Below are 17,914 nucleotides of genomic sequence, written 5' to 3' on the forward strand. Positions count from 1 at the left end.
TAATCAGAGGCATAGAATTAAAAACACCGTGCCAGTTTCTTTTTCAGGTGCTTTCTCAGTTTTAGGTAAAAGACTTCAGATCGTCAGCTGACATCACCTGACTGCCCACCTCTGACGGCGTTTAGTGCATAGATTTTTGATAAACTCTTTTATTTTTTAAATGCAATATATAGGGGCATGCGAAGGCTCGAGCGGTTTTGGTTGCACTTTGCTCTTTTGCTATAAATACTCTCGTGAAAGAACAGGAATTGTAAAATTCAGGGGAAATACAGACTCTGCCCTGGTAGAATGAAAAAGGAGAAATGAGACCATCTGCATCCACAGCTGCTGGGGGAAACCCACGAAGGCAGCACGGTGGGGCGGCACGGAGATGCGATGCGGCGGGGCGGCACGCACCATTGCATCTCTGTGCCACCCCTCTCTTTTATATCAGGTGAACCCGATACCACTCCAGAATGGGTATTTATTCTTTTTTTCCCCCCATAGATTAAGCAGCCAGCATGTTATTTGTGGTTTTTCTCTGTATTTTCTAATTTGTCTCTTGATACTGTGTTGCATTAAAGGGAGAAGGGCCGGTTGGTGGCTTGGAGACCCGACTCTTGCTAAAATAGCCCCTTGCTAAAACATTTCTGCTTTTTCTATGCTCCCAGCTTTTCGTCACTCATTTTCCTTGGCCTCCTGGAGCTGGTGAGCTGCAAAGGTTGGACTCGCTGCTGCTGCGCTGGTGCCTTGCCGGGTGTTTCCTCTGTGGGAATGGGGTCAGGATGGGGATAGCCTGGTGCAGGTGGGACCGGTACCCCCTAATCCTGACCCCTCCTAACCTGCCAAGGGTCCCCAAAAGAACCTGGCTGTCCCCGTAGCGTTGGGTGACACAGGACAGGTCTTCTGCAACCCCCAGGTGGGATGGCCCCTACTGAGACCCTCAAGCACGCTTGCTGGTCGTGTTTAAATCTTGTCTCAGGTAGGACCTCTTCATGTCAAACCGATGGGCTAAAAGAGGGGAAAAAAAGGAGATCTGATGAGATCTGCTCACAGTTCTTCTGGGCTGGGCTGGGGTTATTTGGATGAGCATTGCGGCAGGGGTGAGAGCTGCAGGACACCTCGGCCCTGGAGCAGTGACAGAAGCTGGGTGTTCTTTATTGTTAAAAAAAAAAAAAGTTTGTTTAGATTTACTAAAGACCCTTGGTAAAGCCTCGGTTCTGTTTGGGGGAGATTTCTTTCTTTCTTTTTTCTTTCTTTCTTTTTTCTTTCTTTCTCCTTTCTTTCTTTCTCCTTTCTTTCTTTCTCCTTTCTTTCTTTCTCCTTTCTTTCTTTCTCCTTTCTTTCTTTCTCCTTTCTTTCTTTCTCCTTTCTTTCTTTCTCCTTTCTTTCCACGTCTTTTGTCCCCAGGCAATCCTGACCCATCCCTCTTTTGGCTGAGCTCAGCGTGCCAGGTGCGGGGCCGTCATCCCGGTCCCCAAAACGCTGGTGTCCCTCCCCGGGGCTGTCCCCTGGGGTCTGCAGTCCCCTGTACGGAGCACAACCATCGCCCGGGGAGCTGGCAGGCTGGCTTTGCCAAAAATGATCGGGTTTTGCTTGAATTCGTTGCTCTTGTCTTGATGGGTTTGGGTTTTGAGGCTGTGGTGCAATTAAGCCCCAAACCAGCACCCGTTTTAAATGAGGGGTGCAGCGATGGGAATGCGGAGCGGGATCTCGAGTCCAGCTCGCAGGCCCCGTGCCGGAGTCCGAAGACATCCCATCGCCGCGTGTGGCTGGTGCTTACTCCTCCTTTTGGCCGGTTTTCGGAATAAACGTCCTTCCCAGTACGTGTCCTACGCCCTTCCCTTCCCACCTTTCCCGGCAGCCCGTGCTTTCCCGGCGGGTGGGTGCTGCTGGGCTCCAGTCTGGCTTTGCCCCCCAGCCCGGGATGCCTTTCTTGGGTGTTTTTGGGAGGGCTTGGCACATGGCCAGGCAGGGGGACCCCTACCCCCTCCTCAGAGCTGGCTGGTTTTGGGGAAAAAAAAGAGCGTTTGGGTGCAGGGGCGCGTGCTGGGCCATGCGGCTCCGGGACCACCCATGTCCCCCATGTAGTGTGGGGACAGGGGCTGGGGGAGACACCGGGACAAACCAGGGATTTGGGGAGTTTCGGATCAAGTTTGAGCTTGGCAAAATAGCAAGTATCTCCAGTTAATTCCCAAAATGTGATTGATCCACCCGCCCTCTGTTACACGCTTAGGAAAGGGCAACAGAGTGTCTGGTGTACGACGGCAGAGGAGGGTAAAAGATCCCCAGAGCTGGATTTGTGTGGGTTTATGGTCGGACGCGGTGAAATTTTTTTCCTCCATGTGTGACATTTGTGCCGCTGAAGTAACTTGCAACAGAAAGAGGATCTTTAAATATGTGTGCACAGAGGCAACAGCCAGCGGATCAACTCTTGGGGTGTATTTGCTTTGGAAATGCCATAATAACGAAGCTAAAATTACGTTTGCACAGCTACCGTGTCTGAGCCTGACCCGACCTCCTCGCTGGGGCTCATCCGTGGGGTTTTTTTGTTTGTTTGTTTGTTTTTTTTCCCCCGGCTGCGTGCCGTGTCGGGCGGCGAGCGTGACTCCCGCTGCCGTGGGCTGATGCCGATGCCACGTCCCCGGGGACCGAGGATGGCATCCAGCCGGTCCTGAGCTACGCGCCGCACACAGCGTGAGGCCGTGGTGGTGGCGGTGGGCTGGGGGTGGGCTGGGGGGGTCCAGGGTGCAGCGTGCCGGGCTGCGGCACACACGTGCAACGAAGGAAGCCCCGATGTAGGTCACCGGCATCGTCCCCCCCCCGGGGAAGCGTGGGTGGCACAGGGCTCTTGCCGGCAGCAAGCGGCGTGGGCGCGAGGGAGGCTGTTCTCCTGCTTTCTTGGGGCCTGGAGAGAGATTTCTGCCACGCGGAGTACAGCTTTTTTACATGCCAGCGTATAGACATAATTAAAAGAAGAGCCCGGCACAGAAACCCCCTATTGGGGGGTCCCGGGCCGTGCTGGGGGCGCGCAGGGAAGAAATCCGGGAGGGTTTGCAGCAGTCTGCAGTGCGAGGTTTGGACAGACACCTTCCTGGGAAAGGAAACGGCGGGTCAAGTTTTCCTCCTCCGAGGAATCAGGTTTCCCCGCCTTCCAAGAAAACTCAGGCTCTGCAGGAGTGTTGGAGCCTCTAAAGTAATGCTCCCTCTCCGGGGTTTGGTTTTGGGTTTTTTTTTTCCCCAACTCTGCTAAGAAGTGGCAGCGTTCAAGAAAAATAAATAACATTTCCAACATTTCCTGCAGCACATGAGCTGCTTTTTTGTTTAATGGCTTGGGAGGGGCTAGGAATAAACCCACACAGGACCTTGCCCATGGCCAGGACAAGGAAGCAGCTGCCAGATGAACCCTTTTGGCTGTATGCTAATAAGTGGGGTAAGAAAATAAACCCCAGGACCAATGGTTTGAGTTTAAACTTTATTTCAAAAAAAAAAAAAAAAAAAGGAAAACAAAAAAACCAAAACACAACCAAAAACCCAAAAACCAAAACACTATCCAATTTCAAACAATTATATTAATGTAGCTGCTTTTAACAGCCAACTGTTAAAAGATGTGTGGTTGCAGACCAACTGCTTAAGGGCATTCTGGTTCTCAAACCTCGGAGTATAAATAATTTTTTCATCAATATCATAAAATAACTTATTATATATCTTAGCATAAAAACTTGAGAATTAACATCCCAAAAATACAATAAAATTGTTTGTAAAACGTTTCGATTAACCTTTTTGCTCTTTAAGGTACTTAAACCAGGAACTGTTAAGTTGCACTTTAAAAAAAAAAACGTGAAGGGTGTTGGGCGTTTTCGGTGAGTAACCCGGCCGTGCGGCACCCCCGCGCGTCAGGCAGGGCTCCTTCCTCCGGCAACGCAGGCGCTGCTCTTCCCTTCGCTTCCACGCTCATCCCCGCCGCTTCGGAGTCACTTTTCTTCCAAGAAGTCCCACGCAACACGTAGTTCAACTTCAGCCTACCCCCCCCTTGACATCAGTTTTATCTTTTTTTTTGTTTTTTTTTTTTCTTTTTCTTTTTTCCTCCCCCCCACCCCCCCCACCCCCCGCAATCCTCTCGCCAGGGCAGGGAGTTACTTCCTGAGCAACTGCTAAAATATTGCAAAACTTCAGTGCAATTCGGTTCAGTTCGTTCTCGGCCCGGCGCGGTCACCGCTCGGGGAGGTTAATCACTGGCACCCACTGATCCATGTAGCGACTCTCCCGGCAGAAGCACATCAGCTGACTCAGCGCTGGATCCTTCCACTGGGAGGCATGGGGGTTCTGGAAAGAGAGGGAGAAGGGGGGGGGGAGCGTTTTAACAGAGAAGCAAAAACAACCCCCACAGAAAGAAAAAGCACAGCAGAAAACCCAGGAGCATGAATCATCTTAAATTGCCACTAAGGCAAACAAACAAACCAACCCCAGAACCACGCGAGGAGTTTTGCAGCCTTGGACTCTGGGGCAGAGTAGGAAAAAAGAACATGAAAATATAAGAAAAAATTAAAAAAAGGAAATCAAGTTTCCTGCAGAATCCCCCTGCGTGCGGGCACAGACCTGAGCCCCCGGTGAGGGCCACAGCCGTGCCCCGGTTTGACCGAACAACATTTCGAAGTTGCGCTCGATCCCAGGCTTACGCAGGAGGAAAAAAATAAAAAAACCCAAAACCCCAACGTGCTCTGCCTATTCACCGCTGCTTACTGGAAAGACGAGTTAACGCCTTAGAGCCAGACCGTGGCGGCTGGTTTGGGACCAGCTGCCGGTCCTGCCGCAGCACCCCGGGAGCGGCGGGAATCCGCTGGCCATGGGGGACCACGAGGAGGGAGAACCGGGCGGGATGCTCCCGGCCACGGGGGAACCACGAGGAGGGAGAACCGGGTGGGATGCTCCCGGCCACGGGGGAACCACGAGGAGGGAGAACCGGGTGGGATGCTCCCGGCCACGGGGGGACCACGAGGAGGGAGAACCGGGCGGGATGCTCCCGGCCACGGGGGGACCACGAGGAGGGAGAACCGGGCGGGATGCTCCCGGCCACGGGGGGACCACGAGGAGCCGATGGTGCTGGGCGGGATGCTCCCGGCCGGTTGGCGCTGGGGTTCGGGGGGTTTCCCCGGGTCGCCCTCACCGTGACGAGGACGCAGTGGAGGTCGGCGGGCGAATCGGGGCCGGTGGCGGGCAGCAGGAGCTGGGCCAGCCTGGCCGGGTTACTGACGCGTAAGATGTTGATGTCGTTCTCGCAGCAGAAAGCTTGGATCAAGGTGAAGTGGATCTGCAGCGCCGCGTCCCCCGCCTCCTCCTCGTCGGCCGCCAGCAGGCACAGCACCACGTTGTCCGGGTCTCTGCGGGGACAGCCGCCGTCACCCGAGGGGCTTGGGGCGGGGGGTACCGGGGGTACCGGGGAAGGGAGGGGGGGTCACTCACACGTTGAGCAGCTTGGCGGCCTCGTAGACCCCGAGGGTGAGGCTCCGCTGGCTCAGCGCCTTGCTCAGCACCTCCTCCAGCGCGTCCCCCGCCTGCTCCATCCTGCCGCCGGGACAAGCACAGACAGGCCGCCGCCGCCGCCGTCAACCGGGACCGGGACCCGCACTCCTCCTCCTCCTCCTCCGTGTGTCCCCCCCCGCCGCCTCCCGTCCCCGTCCCTTACCTCCCGGCGGTGCGGTGGTCCCCGGGCAGCTCCTCCAGAGTCATAGTGGAGCCGGAGGTCCCGGTGCCGGTGCCGGTGCCGGTGCCCACCCGCCCCGCTCGCTCCGCGCCGCCGCCTCTGCGGAACAAAGGCGCCCCCCGGGCGTTATCCGACTCGCGCCCGGCCAACCCGCGCCGGCCACATTTGCATATTTTCTTCCCATTGGTTCATGCAAATGAGGCCGCTCCCCACCCCCCCCCCCCTCCGCTCTACAGAACGACCTAACCGAAACCTCCGCCGCCTCGCCTCTGCCGACCGGCCGGGCAACCACGGGAACCGACGGGGAGGCGGCTGCTGATTGGTTTGCGGGAAGGAGAGGGCGGGGCGTTCGCCTGTAAAAAAGAGGGGCGGGGGAGCGGGCAGCGCGCGCCGTCGGAGCCCGGCTGTTGCGGGCGACGCGGGTTCGAATCCCATCCCATCCCATCCCATCCCATCCCATCCCATCCCATCCCATCCCATCCCATCCCATCCCATCCCATCCCCCCAAAAAAGGAACGAGCAGACACCGTTCCCGGGCTGCCTGCGGGAGGGGGAACAGGAACGGTAGCACACATTTGTTCCCCTTAAACCGTAAAAAGCTGCGGTCGGAGCTGCCAGCCGTGCCACCCTGCCGTTCTGGCCGGGGGCAAAGCTGGGCTGCGGGTGGGTGCAGGAGCCGCCCCGGTGTTGTTCCCCCGCTGCTTGCCGTTTCCCCTTGTCACTGGTTTACGGCGGTACCGGGAGATAACGGGCCAGGCCCTTGGAGGGCGAGCGTTGGCAGTACCGGTAAGGTAGGGCCGGGTACGGCGGAGGTCGTGCGTCTCGGTCCGGCTTTGCCGTCGGTAGCGGAGCTTGGCCCGGTAGAGCCGAACGTGTTTCTATAGCGGGACGTCGTCAGAGCGGCCCGGCGGTGCCGCCTGTTAGGCCCCCAAAGACCACGAGTTTCCCTTTAAATTCACAATTAGGATGAAGCCATCCGTCTTCCCCGCAGCCGCAAGGATTGCGCTCTTGCCATTCCCCTTCGAGTGACCGCTGGCGCGCTTGGGAAATAACCTCACCAAAACCTCGGCACGGGCGATTGCAAAACACGCGGGACGCTCTTGTAGCCCTGGCAGCGCTGAAAGCAAACGATATTTTTGTGCGTGGCTTTTGCGCGATACGGCCATCCCTCGGCGTAACGCTACCGGCGGCGTTTTGCGGCTCGTGGCGGCAGCGCCGGTGTATCTGCCTTTACGCCAAGAGCCAGCCGGGGAGGTGGAAGGGACCCGTGCCCGTCCCGAGTGGCACGATGTGATTTAACCCCCAGCCCTGGAGAGCGTCCGCAGTGCTGGGGACGTGAGCGTGGGGGACGCTGCCCTCCCCGTGCCGCCGTCCTTCCAGGAACTCACGGTTCTCCGGCTTTTGCCTCGGTGGGGGACGTGGTTTCTGATCCGTGCCTCTGCCACCAACATCTGTTTTGGGGTTTGCATTGGCCCCTCCGTGTCCCTGCCCGGGGTGGGGGTCCCCCCCAGCCTTGCCTTAGAGGACACCCCGCCACCTCTTGCACTATTCCGTGTTGGACCCAGAGGGGGCAAATAAGGCAGCAGAGTCTTAAAATACATGCTCTGTGGGTAGTAAACATGTAGTTTCACTTCCAGCCTTTCTGGCCGGGAAAGGTAAGGCGGCCCGTTGAGAAACCCCAAACTTTGGAGGCAGCTTCGGCAGCTCCGGCCTCCGGCTCACATGTCGTTAGCCGGGGCTGGCACGGCGTGGGCTCGCCGCTCGTGTTCGGGACGGTGCGAGGTTCCCCGGCGCGGGCGATGCTGACGCCCAGCTGTCGGGTACCCGCGTCACCGTCCCGGTGAAACCGCGACGGTCGCCCTCCCGATGGTGCCGGCACCTTGGGTCGGGTGGGCAGCAGCGGCAGCAGTGCGGCGACCGGCACCTTTCCCGACGTGAGCGGTAGGGAAAGGCAAGCTCCGGAGCACGGCCGGTGTTTCTGATGGCGTGCGTCCTTCTGCTGGTGAGCAGCGCTCTGTTCCCTCTCCCCAGTTTGTCGTCTTCGAGGCCACGCTATAATTCCCCGGTGAGTCACAAGCATTACAGCTTGCGCCAATACTTGCAAGAAATACCTTTCCTGAGCGCAGCCTGAAGCCTGTAGCGCTCGGAAGTTACAGAGTTATCCCGACTTACCGCACCGACGGTGGGGACGGTGGCGTTTCGGCAGAGCCTCAGCCACGGTGCGTTGCCGGTGGCAGTTACGCTGCGAACGATGCCTGCCAGTGCTTCTCCTTCCAAATATCCCTGGTGGACCGGACTCTCCTCGACTCCCGCTATGGTGAAGCGATGCTTCGATGCCGGAGCCGTAAGCCGTCCCCAGGCCAGCTGGCCGCCGGCATCTCACCCTCGCCAGCCCCTCCGCAGGGTTTCCAAGCGTGGGGTCGAACTTGGGGTTTCTCCGGGAACTTACTTTTGCCGCCATATGGCCCGTCTCAGCCCGGGAGACCTCCGGGGAGGATGCCTTCTAATGAGAGCCGTGTCAAAGATCACGCTTTCTCAGCTGTCGCACCTAAAAGCCTCCCGTCCTCCCGCGGCTAGTGCCAAAACGCTTGCCCAACCCGGGCTGCGAGCTGGCACGGTCCCACCGGCGCCGGCAGACTGGGGCTGCGGACGGGACCCTTGGTGGTCCCTCGCGGAGCTTTTGGCAGCCTGCGCTTTAAAGGTTTGCTTGCGTTGGCGTTTCCCTTCGGCTCGTAAACAGCGGCGGCTGTTTTCCACGGCGGCGTTTGCTGAAGCGTGGTGCGGCGTGCCGGTGAGCGCAGCCGAGCGATGCAGAGCGGCGTTCGGCACTCTGCTCGCAGAATCCCTTAATGAGCCATTTGGAAAAGCAAGATCTGGGTATGAAACTGTTTTCCACAGCAGAATACAGAGCGTGATTTAAGTAGCCCCTCGGTTGTGCCGGCTACGGCAAGGAAAGCTTCCAAAAGTTTGCATATGTTCCCCCGGCTCGGCTCTTGCTGCCCATTGTCCTGCCGCCGCAGCCCTGATGAGATATGACACGACTTAACGAAGCCCACGGCGTCAGGAGAAAGGGAAAAAAAGCCTCTTTTGCATCAGGTAGAGGGGTGGCAGATGGCAGGACCGCAGCAAAACAGGTGGAAGCATTGTGTGGTGACCCTCCGAATTAAGTTCGGTTAATTTGCTGTCTCTCTATTAGCAACTAAAGTCTCCGGCTTCACTGAGAGATCTCAGATTGTATCTCGCAGGCGGTCTGGCCGCACAGCCCCATCTGTGGCCGGCCGCAGAGCTAAATCTGTCTCAAAGGCAACTGAAAAGCAGCTGAAGCCTCTTTTCTCTCCCCTCGGTAGCAGCAGCTCCCTGACCCGCGCCAGTAATGACGGCAGGCGATGCTCTAAAACTGCATTTTCCCCGCAGGTTTCCCAGCTAGGGGCAGTTTTCCTTCCCTCCCTTTGTCCAGAGAAGCAGCAAGGATGCTCGGGAGGCATGCAGGTCCCTCCTGCTTTGCAATGGGGAGAAAGTGGCCGTACTGGGGACGCACTGTGGCTGCTCTCCTGGGGAGCCCGGGACGGAGTCGGACCCGCAGTTGTCCCTCCGTCAGCTCCCAGCTGGCAGCTGCTGCTAAACCTTCCTTTCATCGCCTGCCAAAACGCGCCCGGGGTGTTTTGCTCCCCCCTCAGGCCCCCCCCCGCCCCCCCAGCCCTTTAATCCTGACTTTCATAAGTCGCCGGGCTGATGCCAGCAATCCCCTCTGCGTTCAGCATCACAGAGACGGGGGGCCCAGGAGCTGCGTCGGGCTTGGCTCTTCCCCCTGCGCTGGCAGCCCCCCGGCCCCAAATGTTCTCTGGGGCCGTGGGTTTTAGCTGCTCGGTGGTTCGAGAGCGCTGGGTTAACAGGCAGGGATTTAGGAGATGCCCACCCGGGTCCTGCCTTCGGTTCGGCTGCGGGAGGCGCGGGCTCGGCCAGCCAGAGACAAGTTTCCCGCACGTAAAAGCAAAAAGTTGTTTTAAGTTTTTGGGAACGAGACCAAACATCAAATGGTGTCGGCGAGAGGTGACAAAGCCCCATCCGAGCCGAAGGGGTGGGAGCGGGGGGGCGGGCAGCAGGGCCGGCAGCCGTCCAAGCCCCTTCCCAGGGGTTGCGGGGAGCTGCCCGCTGGGTGGTCCCGGCCACGGCTGCTGCTCCTGCCCTGCAGCGAGGTGCTGGGGCCTTTCGGCTCCTGTTTCGCTCGGCTTTGTGCCGTCCCCATGCTCGCGTGGCCCCGTTCCTCTTTTCAGCGACGTCCCCATCCCCTCCCTGGGTCCCCTGCCTTGCTGCTGTCCCGCGTGGGACCTTTCTCCAGCTCCGCTGACCCCCCCTCCCCCGGCCATCCCGTTGCTTCGTGAGGGTCCCGGGTCTGGCCCTTTGCTCAGCGTCGCAGAAACGCTGCCTGCGCTGCCGAGCAGCTCGACGCCCCAGCCGCGCTCCCAGCCACGCTCGCACCGCGGAGCCGCGCGTTCCGGGTGAGCGTTTTCGCTCCCCTTTGAATCTGCTGGATAACAAGGGCAGCGATCACCTTTGCAAAGCAAACGCCAGCTTGCACATTCCCCTCCGGGGGCGGCCTCTGGTCCAACAGTCCATCGCATTTTCCCAGCGGCACCCAGTCCCGTCTTGCTGAGCCAACCCCGGCTGACCCCGCTGTTTCCAGCCGGAGCAGGCAGCGGCATCCACCTTCACCTTCCCGGGCCGGGGGCATCCCTGCCCGCGCCATCCCGGATCCCTGCGGGAGCAGACCCCCCCCAGCCTCTGATGCTCGGCAAACCTCGGCGTGCTCAACTTTGCCTCCTTGCAGAGCGGAGCGGGAGCCCGGGATTGACCCAGGTCTGCGGAGCCGGCTTTCCCGCACGCCATCGGTGGATGCTTCTTGCTCGGGCATGGACCACCGCATCCCCCGGTCAGTGCCGGCAGCGAAGCAAGGGCAGAGGCGGAAGGTACGGGAGGGGGCCACGGGCAAAGCCTGCATCCCACGCAGGGCTAAGCCCGGCCGTGGCAGGGTTAGGGGCTCTGGATAACCTGCCAGCATGCCCACAGAGCACTAAAATCACCGAAAAAGCAAACCTGGCCATCAGTTTGGGGAAAGGCAGGCTGGCGTACCTCCTGACACGGGCACAGGAGCTCTGAATCCACCTTTGCGGTGGGGTAGAACCCCCCGTTTATATGAGTTTCCCCTCCCTTTTCTTTGCAGGAGTTTCCCCATTCCCGATGGAAATAAAAGCAGGGTTCAGCTGAAGCAATCCCTGCTGGCATTCGGGGTGTGACTTTAGCCGGCGCCTGGGAGTGCACAGGGCAGCCGGGAAGCGCGGCTCCGGCTGGGTTTGGCTCTGGAGCCGGGCACTGTGCCAGCAGCTTTCCTAACCACCCGGGTCACCGCAGTCCGGCCGAAAGCCTGGCTCCGTGGCCCTTCGCAGGGACGGAATTTTCCGGGGAGAGACGTTCGCCTTTCCCCAAGCAAGAGCCGTGCCCCCTCCCCATGGCTGTGGGGTTGGGTTGTGCAGATGTAGGGGGCGGGGGCCAACTGTCCCCAAAATCCCAAATCCTGGCCCCAGAAGAGCGGGTGCAGGGTGCTGGGGATTTGATACTAAGCCAGCTGGTCTGGTACGGGGTGTTTCATGCAGCGCTGGGCTCCCTGCACCGAAACCAAACCATCGCACCCTCGGCTTTCATCGGCAGAGACTGGAAACCGCGAGCGGGGACAGCAGCTGTCCCCCTGTGACCCCACCCGCGTGCAGGGAAGGAGAAAAGTTGGGGTGCGGGACCCCACGTCGGGGATAACGCCGTCTGCTGCTCTTTGCACAGCAAGGCCGGCTGCTGACTCCTGACCTGGGGGTTTACCTCTCCCAAAAGCGGGGTGGCAGGGATCTGGGGGTGCAGGGGTCCGGTCCTGCAGGGATTCAGGGGTGCAAGGGTCTGGGGGATGTGGGATGTGATTATCCCACCCCGGTTTGCCCGTGCTCAGCACATTCCTGCTGTCCTGCGCGGTGCCGAAGCGTCGCTGAAAGGGATTCGGGTGTCGCCGGCCACGGCACGCTGGGGTTTGGCAGCGGGCTGCTGTGCCGAGCGGGCTGCGGGAACCGCCTGGGTTTGCACAAAAAAAGGGACCCGCTTCCCATCAGCAGATGATTTCACCTGCGGCCAAAAGCCCGTGCTGCCACCGGCTCCTGCTGCCCCAGCTGCGCCCCATCCATGGCAGCATCCCAGCTGCCCCTCCCGCTGGGAAAATGACATTTTGGGCTGCACAGGGAATGGTTTGGTTTGGGCTGCTTTGAGCCTTTGGTGCTGCAGGAAAAGCTGCACGGGGCTGGGAGAGGCATGCAGGCAGCCTGCACCAGGGCACCGTGCCTTCCCACGCCGGGCACCGGAGAAAACGCCGAAACCCGGCGTGGTGCCGCCGGCCGTGCCCTTGGAGCTGGGGAGGGGGTTTACTCACCTGGGCCTGAGTTTTTATTGCAGAGGCCCAGGGGGTTTGGGACAACAGGGACCCTGCAAAGGGGGAAGACAAGTGGGAGCCCTGGGAGTGCTTCACCCTCGTTCCACCACCCTGGGTTGCTGCTTGAACGTCTTCTCCTTCCTCAGCAGAAGTCCTGCGCTGCCTCGGCAAGTCTCTGCCCGGCTGCAGGCAGCTGAGGCTCAAGCAGCTCCTGGTACCTCTTAATCCAGGGCAGCACAAACCCGCGCTGCTCCCCAAAACGTGCCGGAGAGGGTTGTTGCTGCCGTTCCTGGCAGCGACGTTCCCTCTGCCCGTGCCTGGCCCCGGATCCATCCCTACCATCCCTTCTCTCCGGAGGAGGAAGGCGTTTTTCCCACCCTGGGCTTGCCCACCTTTGCAGACGCCCCTGCAACCCACGTCCACGGGGGACCCAGGGGCATTGGGTGCTCGCGTGAGCCCTCTCGCCTGGCCCGGAGCCGAAGCCCGGGCAGCACCGGGCGAAGTCCGGGAGCCGGGACACCCCCTCGCCGCCCGCAGCACCGCTCCCCAGATAAACCCGCAGTAAAAGGCAAACCCAAACTTTGTCCCATTTAATAGCTGTGCGCAATCTGAAAGAGCACACGGGTGGCATCTGCATGAGCAAACGCCCTCCTGCCCTGCGCGCTTTTTCCGCAAGGAAATCGGCTTCGTGTGAAATTGCTGCGGGGGCCACCCCGGCGGTGACCGTCTCCCCCCAGCCCTGCCTGCCTTGGGGATGTTTCCCGTTTGCCGAGGGCTTTGCTTTGCAAGCTGTCCCCCCCCCAGCCCCCAAAAACCCAACCCCTGCTGCTGAGCGCAGTCACACACGTGGAAGCAGAGAACCGGTTTTGTTCACCCTTTTTAGTTACAGTCATCTTTAGTGCTGTCCCTGCCAATAGCAGGTAGGTCACCTGGGGACAGGATATGAGTTTACAGTCATTTCGTTTAATTTTGTCTCCTGTAAAGCACTGAACGGGGAGAGTGTGTAGAAAGAAAAGGGGAAGGGACCTCGAAGCGAAGCCCTGAGTTTGACGGGCATTGCAGTAACGACGGTTGCAGTACATATAAGCGGAACCACGACATTTATTTGGAAGCAGATTTAAAATATATATATAACAGTCAGAAACACGGGAATCTTGTTTTCAAGGAACTCCGGCAAAGTTTTTAAGGGCAATTTTGACCTGTGCTGGCAGGAAACCCTTTTGCCCACCCCGGGGGCAAAGCAAAGCCCTTCTTCAGTGGTCGCTCGCCCCAAAACCTCCCAGGTCATTACTGGTGCCTCTGGCTGCCAATTAGCTCATTTGCCCCGTGGCCACCTCCCAGTTCCCCCAGCAGCAGCTCGGGGGGGGGGCGTGTCAGGGCAAAACAACCCAAATTGCTGTTTCTTCGGGAAGCAGAGAGGGACGGGTTGCCTGCACCTCCTGCCTGCTCCTGCCTGCTCCTGCCCGGGGGGGGCGGCCGGCGCCTCTCCAGCCCCTCCTGGCGGCCGCGGCGGGGGGAGCGGGCGGGCCGGCCCCGGGGCGCCTTCGGGGGGTCGAACCGGGGAAGTTCTGGGGGGGGTCGAACCGGGGAAGTTCTGGTGCCTGCACGTCAGGGGGAAAAAAAAAAAAAAAAATCCCAAACCAAATCCCAAACAAAAAAAATTCCCCCCCCCCCCCCAAAAGTCATTTTGCGGTAAGAAAAAAAACAACACCCAAGGTGTGACACGTGGCGACGGAAAAGTCCAGCCTTTAATGCCCGTCCTGGGGGGGTCACTGCTGGGGACTGACCTGCCTTTTGGTGGGAGGGGGGGGTTGAGGTCCCCGGTGGGAGCCGTGGGATGGGGGTGCTGCTGGCTGCCCACGCAGCCCTGCCGAGCCCCCTGCCCCGTGGGGCTGCAGGTGGGGAGCCGCCGACTCCCCCGGGGGGGGACACGACTTGGGCTGCAAAACCCAAGGGTGACGAAGGCAGGGGCTGCGGGAGCAATGGGACGGAGGTGGGGACATCTCCTCCTGATGGCATCTCCCCACCAAACCTGTCCCCCCCGGCACAGGGAGCGGCCGGAGCCCCGGAGGGAGGCGAGGACCTGGCTCAGCCCGAGGCCCAACCTGCCCCCCCAGCCCAGAAGCTCGTTAGGAGGAATTAGAGGGGACGAAACAAGCAGAAAAATGCACCGACACGTGCTGCGGGGCATCTACAACAAGCTGCTTCCTGGCTGGACTCACGGAGCAGCAATGTCCCGGGCCGGGGGGGGTCCCAAATTCACCGGCCGCAGCCGTGTCACCGAGGACGCGTGGTACCACCGTGGAACCCGCTCCCACGCCTGCAAAGAGGGGGACCAGGAGCTGCCGGGGGGGACGTGATGGGGAGCGGATCGTTCCCAAGCTCGCGAGCACCGAGGAGCACGCAGAGGGCAGCCGGTGCGTGCTCGGAGGATGCTCTCCCGCCTGGCGCAGGGGCACGGCTGCAAACTGGCAGCAAATTAGCACTCGTTACCTGAGGTTTGGTATTGCTAGCATCGCAGAACTCAGAAGAGGAGACCTAGGATTCCTTGATTTTCCACCAGCGAGCCCTCTGCTGTGCTTGCTGCGGTGTTGGGAATGCCGGAGGGTGAGGGATCAGCCCAGAGAGGGGTTTTGGGTACGGTGGGGGTAGCCCATCTTCATACTGTCACCTCAGTCCAGGAGCTGGGGCTGTAAGAAAAACATTGAATAACCCCAAACTCATGACCCAGTCCTAGGGAAAGGTGTATGCAGCCATCCCTGCAGTGCCACAGCCCAGGGCCTGCCGGCCAGGAACGCCGGCACTGCAGCCGGGCAGCTCTTCCCAGGGAAGGGATGGGGCAGAGAGCCTGGAGCTGCACTGTTTGCGCCAATCCTTTACCATAAACTTGTAATAAAGGTAATTTATTTTTTAAAGAAAATATACATAACATTTTTTTTAACATGCATAATCTTCTAATGAATGGTGTGAGTTTTTTTTAAGAAAATACACTTCTAAAGAAATCAAATATTGCTGCTACAGGTCCCTGGTGCTGGAGGATTCCCTCATCCCGAAGCAGTCTGGCAGATCAGCCCCTTTCTGCAGTCACTGGGAGAGCCAGGTATGCTTACAGAGACCAGTCTGGAGCGGTAGCAGCAAGCTGTGCCGGTTTTATTTTCATGTATTATGGGAGCTGCCAGCGCTTTTGAATTAATTTGAGGATTTTTGCCTCTTTTTCTGCTCAGGAGCAGTCTCCAGGCAGGAGACAGTTTTCTTGGACTGATTTGTAGTTACTCGTGTAATGATTACCCCGCTCACGTACATTCAAGTGGAGAGATTGCTAGCGCTGGTGTTACTGTTTGCCCTGTGTGGCTCCTGCCTCCTTTGCAGCTGGGCCGGGAGCTGGGCAAACACTGAGTTTTCACAATTTTTCATTTGTTTTTGGGCCGGGGCCTTTCCAGGGGCTGCAGCAGTGTCGGCTCCGGAGCGGTGGCTGTGCATCGCCCGGAGAAGAGCTGGACCAAAGAAATGCTGTGTCTCTGCGGCTGAGGCACCCCGGGGCTGCAGGAGGGTGACCTCGGGGTGACAGCTTGGGGTGTGCGTTCCCATTTTTCAAGGAAAATACACTTTGGGTCTGGCCTTTTCCGTCTCCCAGCTGGGTCCCAGGATGCAGGGACACTGGGAGAGCTGTCGAAATGGAGCGGGCATCCCGGGGGTGAAGAGGATGCTCTGGAGAGCTGCTCAGGAGATGGGGAGGGAACGTGGGTCTGTTCTGCTGGAAGAGGGTGAGCTGTGAACCAAAGGGCTCCTCTGAAGACTGAATAAAAAGGGATTTCCTTCGGGAAGGGGTTGCACGACTGTGAGGAGCCTCGGCTGGAGGGATCCCCGCCTTCAGGAGGGGATGAGAGCTCATCGAGGTGGCCCTAGCAGGGCTGGCAGCAGCTCCTGGTGCGGAGCGGGTGCCGTTCCCCACGTAGCCGCCCGCGTTGCAGGCAATATGTTAATAACACTTTGTTCTTCAGTTCTTTCATCAGAGGCGCTCAGAGCGATTCGCAGGCGGCAGTTGGTGTGTGCAGCACGCCCACAGCAAACACAAATCCCTTTTTTTTCCCCCTCCGTTTTCACGAGAGGGGGCTGGCAGTGAGGGGCTGCCCAGGCTGCCGGGGGGGTGCAGCAGGGATGGGGACGTGCTTGGTCCAGCCAAGTCCCTGCCCCATGGGGAGGGCCGGTGGCTCCGCGGCCCTTCATCACCAAAATCTGGCCCCTCGCTGCAGGCTGCACAAACTAACACTATTTTTGGTCTGTCTTTATGAGGCCTTTTCAACCACGAAACTAGTGTCTTGGTCTGATTCTTCCTACAGCCCTCCAAAGTCTATTTTTAGTGATGCTTGGGGTTACACGAGCTGTGTCGCGGTGGGGTGTCCCCCGTGGGGTGTCCCCATGTGTGTCCCCCCCCGTGCTGGGGACCCATGCCGCGTTATCAAAGCCGGCAGCCCCACGCTGCCGCTCGCTCTCACCATGGATGGGACTTCCACCATGAACAAGACCTCCACCGCTGGCCCGGGGACCACGCTTCCCGCAGCATCTTATCTGAACCGGCAGCCCTGCTCTCCGCTCATTTGTCTCTTTATCTAAAGCAGCAGCCGCGGGGACCCCTCGGGACGTTAACGCTGGGACAGTCAATGAGCGATGTGACAGGGACGATGAAGCACACCAGGTTAAAAAACCACTGCGCAGGGGAGGGATTGGAGGTCTCGCTACCAGGTCAAGCATCTTTCATTTGCCTAATGTGCTGGGACGTGCCCGCACGTTGCTGATGGATGAGAGGACTACTGTCGTGGGAGCCAGGCAGGGTGGGCGGCCAGCCGAAGGTTGCACCGCCCGGGGGAGAAGGAGCTGGGGGTGCTCGGGATCTCTCAGAAATTGTCCTGAGCAATTGCACATCCTCCTTAGGCATTTTTGAGGCTGGTGCCTTAATGGTCATGTGCAATGGAGAAACATGCCCTTGACCCTCGGCTTGTGAGCAGCCTCCTGTGCTTCTCTGCCGGCCTCACCAGTGTCCCTGGCTGAGGTTCAGCCCCGCGAACCCCCTCCCAGCACCATCCATTGGAAGCGATGGTCTCGGAACCTCGATCCCCCCCGCCCCGGGCTGTAGTCAGCCGCGGGCTCACGCTGGCAGCAGCATTGCTCAGACAGGCTGAGGAAGCACCTCGGCTCTCCTTGGCACCCCAAGGATGCACAGCGAGCCTGCCCAGGGCGTGCTGCGGCCACGGGGATTTGGGACCCTGGCACCAGTTGGGTGGTGAGACCCTTTGCAGGGCAGGGGACTGGGATGAGCTGGAGCAGTGGGGAAGCCTCCAGAGCTGGAGCAGCAACATCCCTGGGGCTTGTTTGGGCTGCAGAGACCTGCGCAGGTCAGGCATGCCACGCCGCTCGTTAGCAGAGAGCCCGGGTAGTTCCTCTGCCTGTAATCACCCTAATGAGTAGTTGTCTTGCCCAGCTGCAGCAGAGGCAATTCTGTGACCTGCTTTTGGTGCGTTTGATCTTGCTTTTCTTGTATTTCCTCGCCCGGGCGAGCCTGCTGCGGCAGCAGGTACAGCGGTCAAGCGTGCGTGGTCCGAGAGTGGCCGGGACCTGCGCGTTGACCGAAGCCGATGTCCTCTGGGGCTCGCTGCCAGCACCCAGAGACTTGATGCGTGTGCCCTGCTCACCTTCTGGGAATACATACCTCATTAGTGACTGACAGCATCAGCATTAATGGCTCAGGCTAATTGCCCAAGCCTGACATC

At 59.3% G+C, this 17,914-nt stretch overlaps 1 protein-coding gene across 1 annotated transcript; it reads right to left on the reverse strand.

Annotated features, from left to right (window-relative positions):
* Positions 1-3,533: 3,533 nt before the first annotated feature.
* On the reverse strand, positions 3,534-5,816 carry GADD45A (growth arrest and DNA damage inducible alpha). The gene is made up of 4 exons (XM_069788432.1): positions 5,666-5,816; positions 5,443-5,544; positions 5,147-5,360; positions 3,534-4,305 (listed from the first exon to the last, which is right to left on the reverse strand). The coding sequence occupies exons 1-4, from the start codon at positions 5,707-5,709 to the stop codon at positions 4,192-4,194; spliced, it is 474 nt and encodes a 157-aa protein (XP_069644533.1). The 5' UTR covers positions 5,710-5,816; the 3' UTR covers positions 3,534-4,191.
* Between the last annotated feature and the right edge of the window lie 12,098 nt (positions 5,817-17,914).

The sequence above is a fragment of the Haliaeetus albicilla genome, chromosome 8, assembly GCF_947461875.1.
Source record: "Haliaeetus albicilla chromosome 8, bHalAlb1.1, whole genome shotgun sequence".
NCBI classification, from domain to species: Eukaryota; Metazoa; Chordata; class Aves; order Accipitriformes; family Accipitridae; genus Haliaeetus; species Haliaeetus albicilla.

Coding starts and splice junctions, on each gene's coding strand:
- GADD45A (XM_069788432.1), bottom strand. CDS start 5,709: ATGACTCTGGAGGAGCTGCCCGGGGACCACCGCACCGCCGGGAG. Junction 5,361..5,442: donor GCCGCCAAGCTGCTCAACGT/GTGAGTGACCCC, acceptor CTGTCCCCGCAG/AGACCCGGACAACGTGGTGC. Junction 4,306..5,146: donor TCCACTGCGTCCTCGTCACG/GTGAGGGCGACC, acceptor CTCTCTTTCCAG/AACCCCCATGCCTCCCAGTG.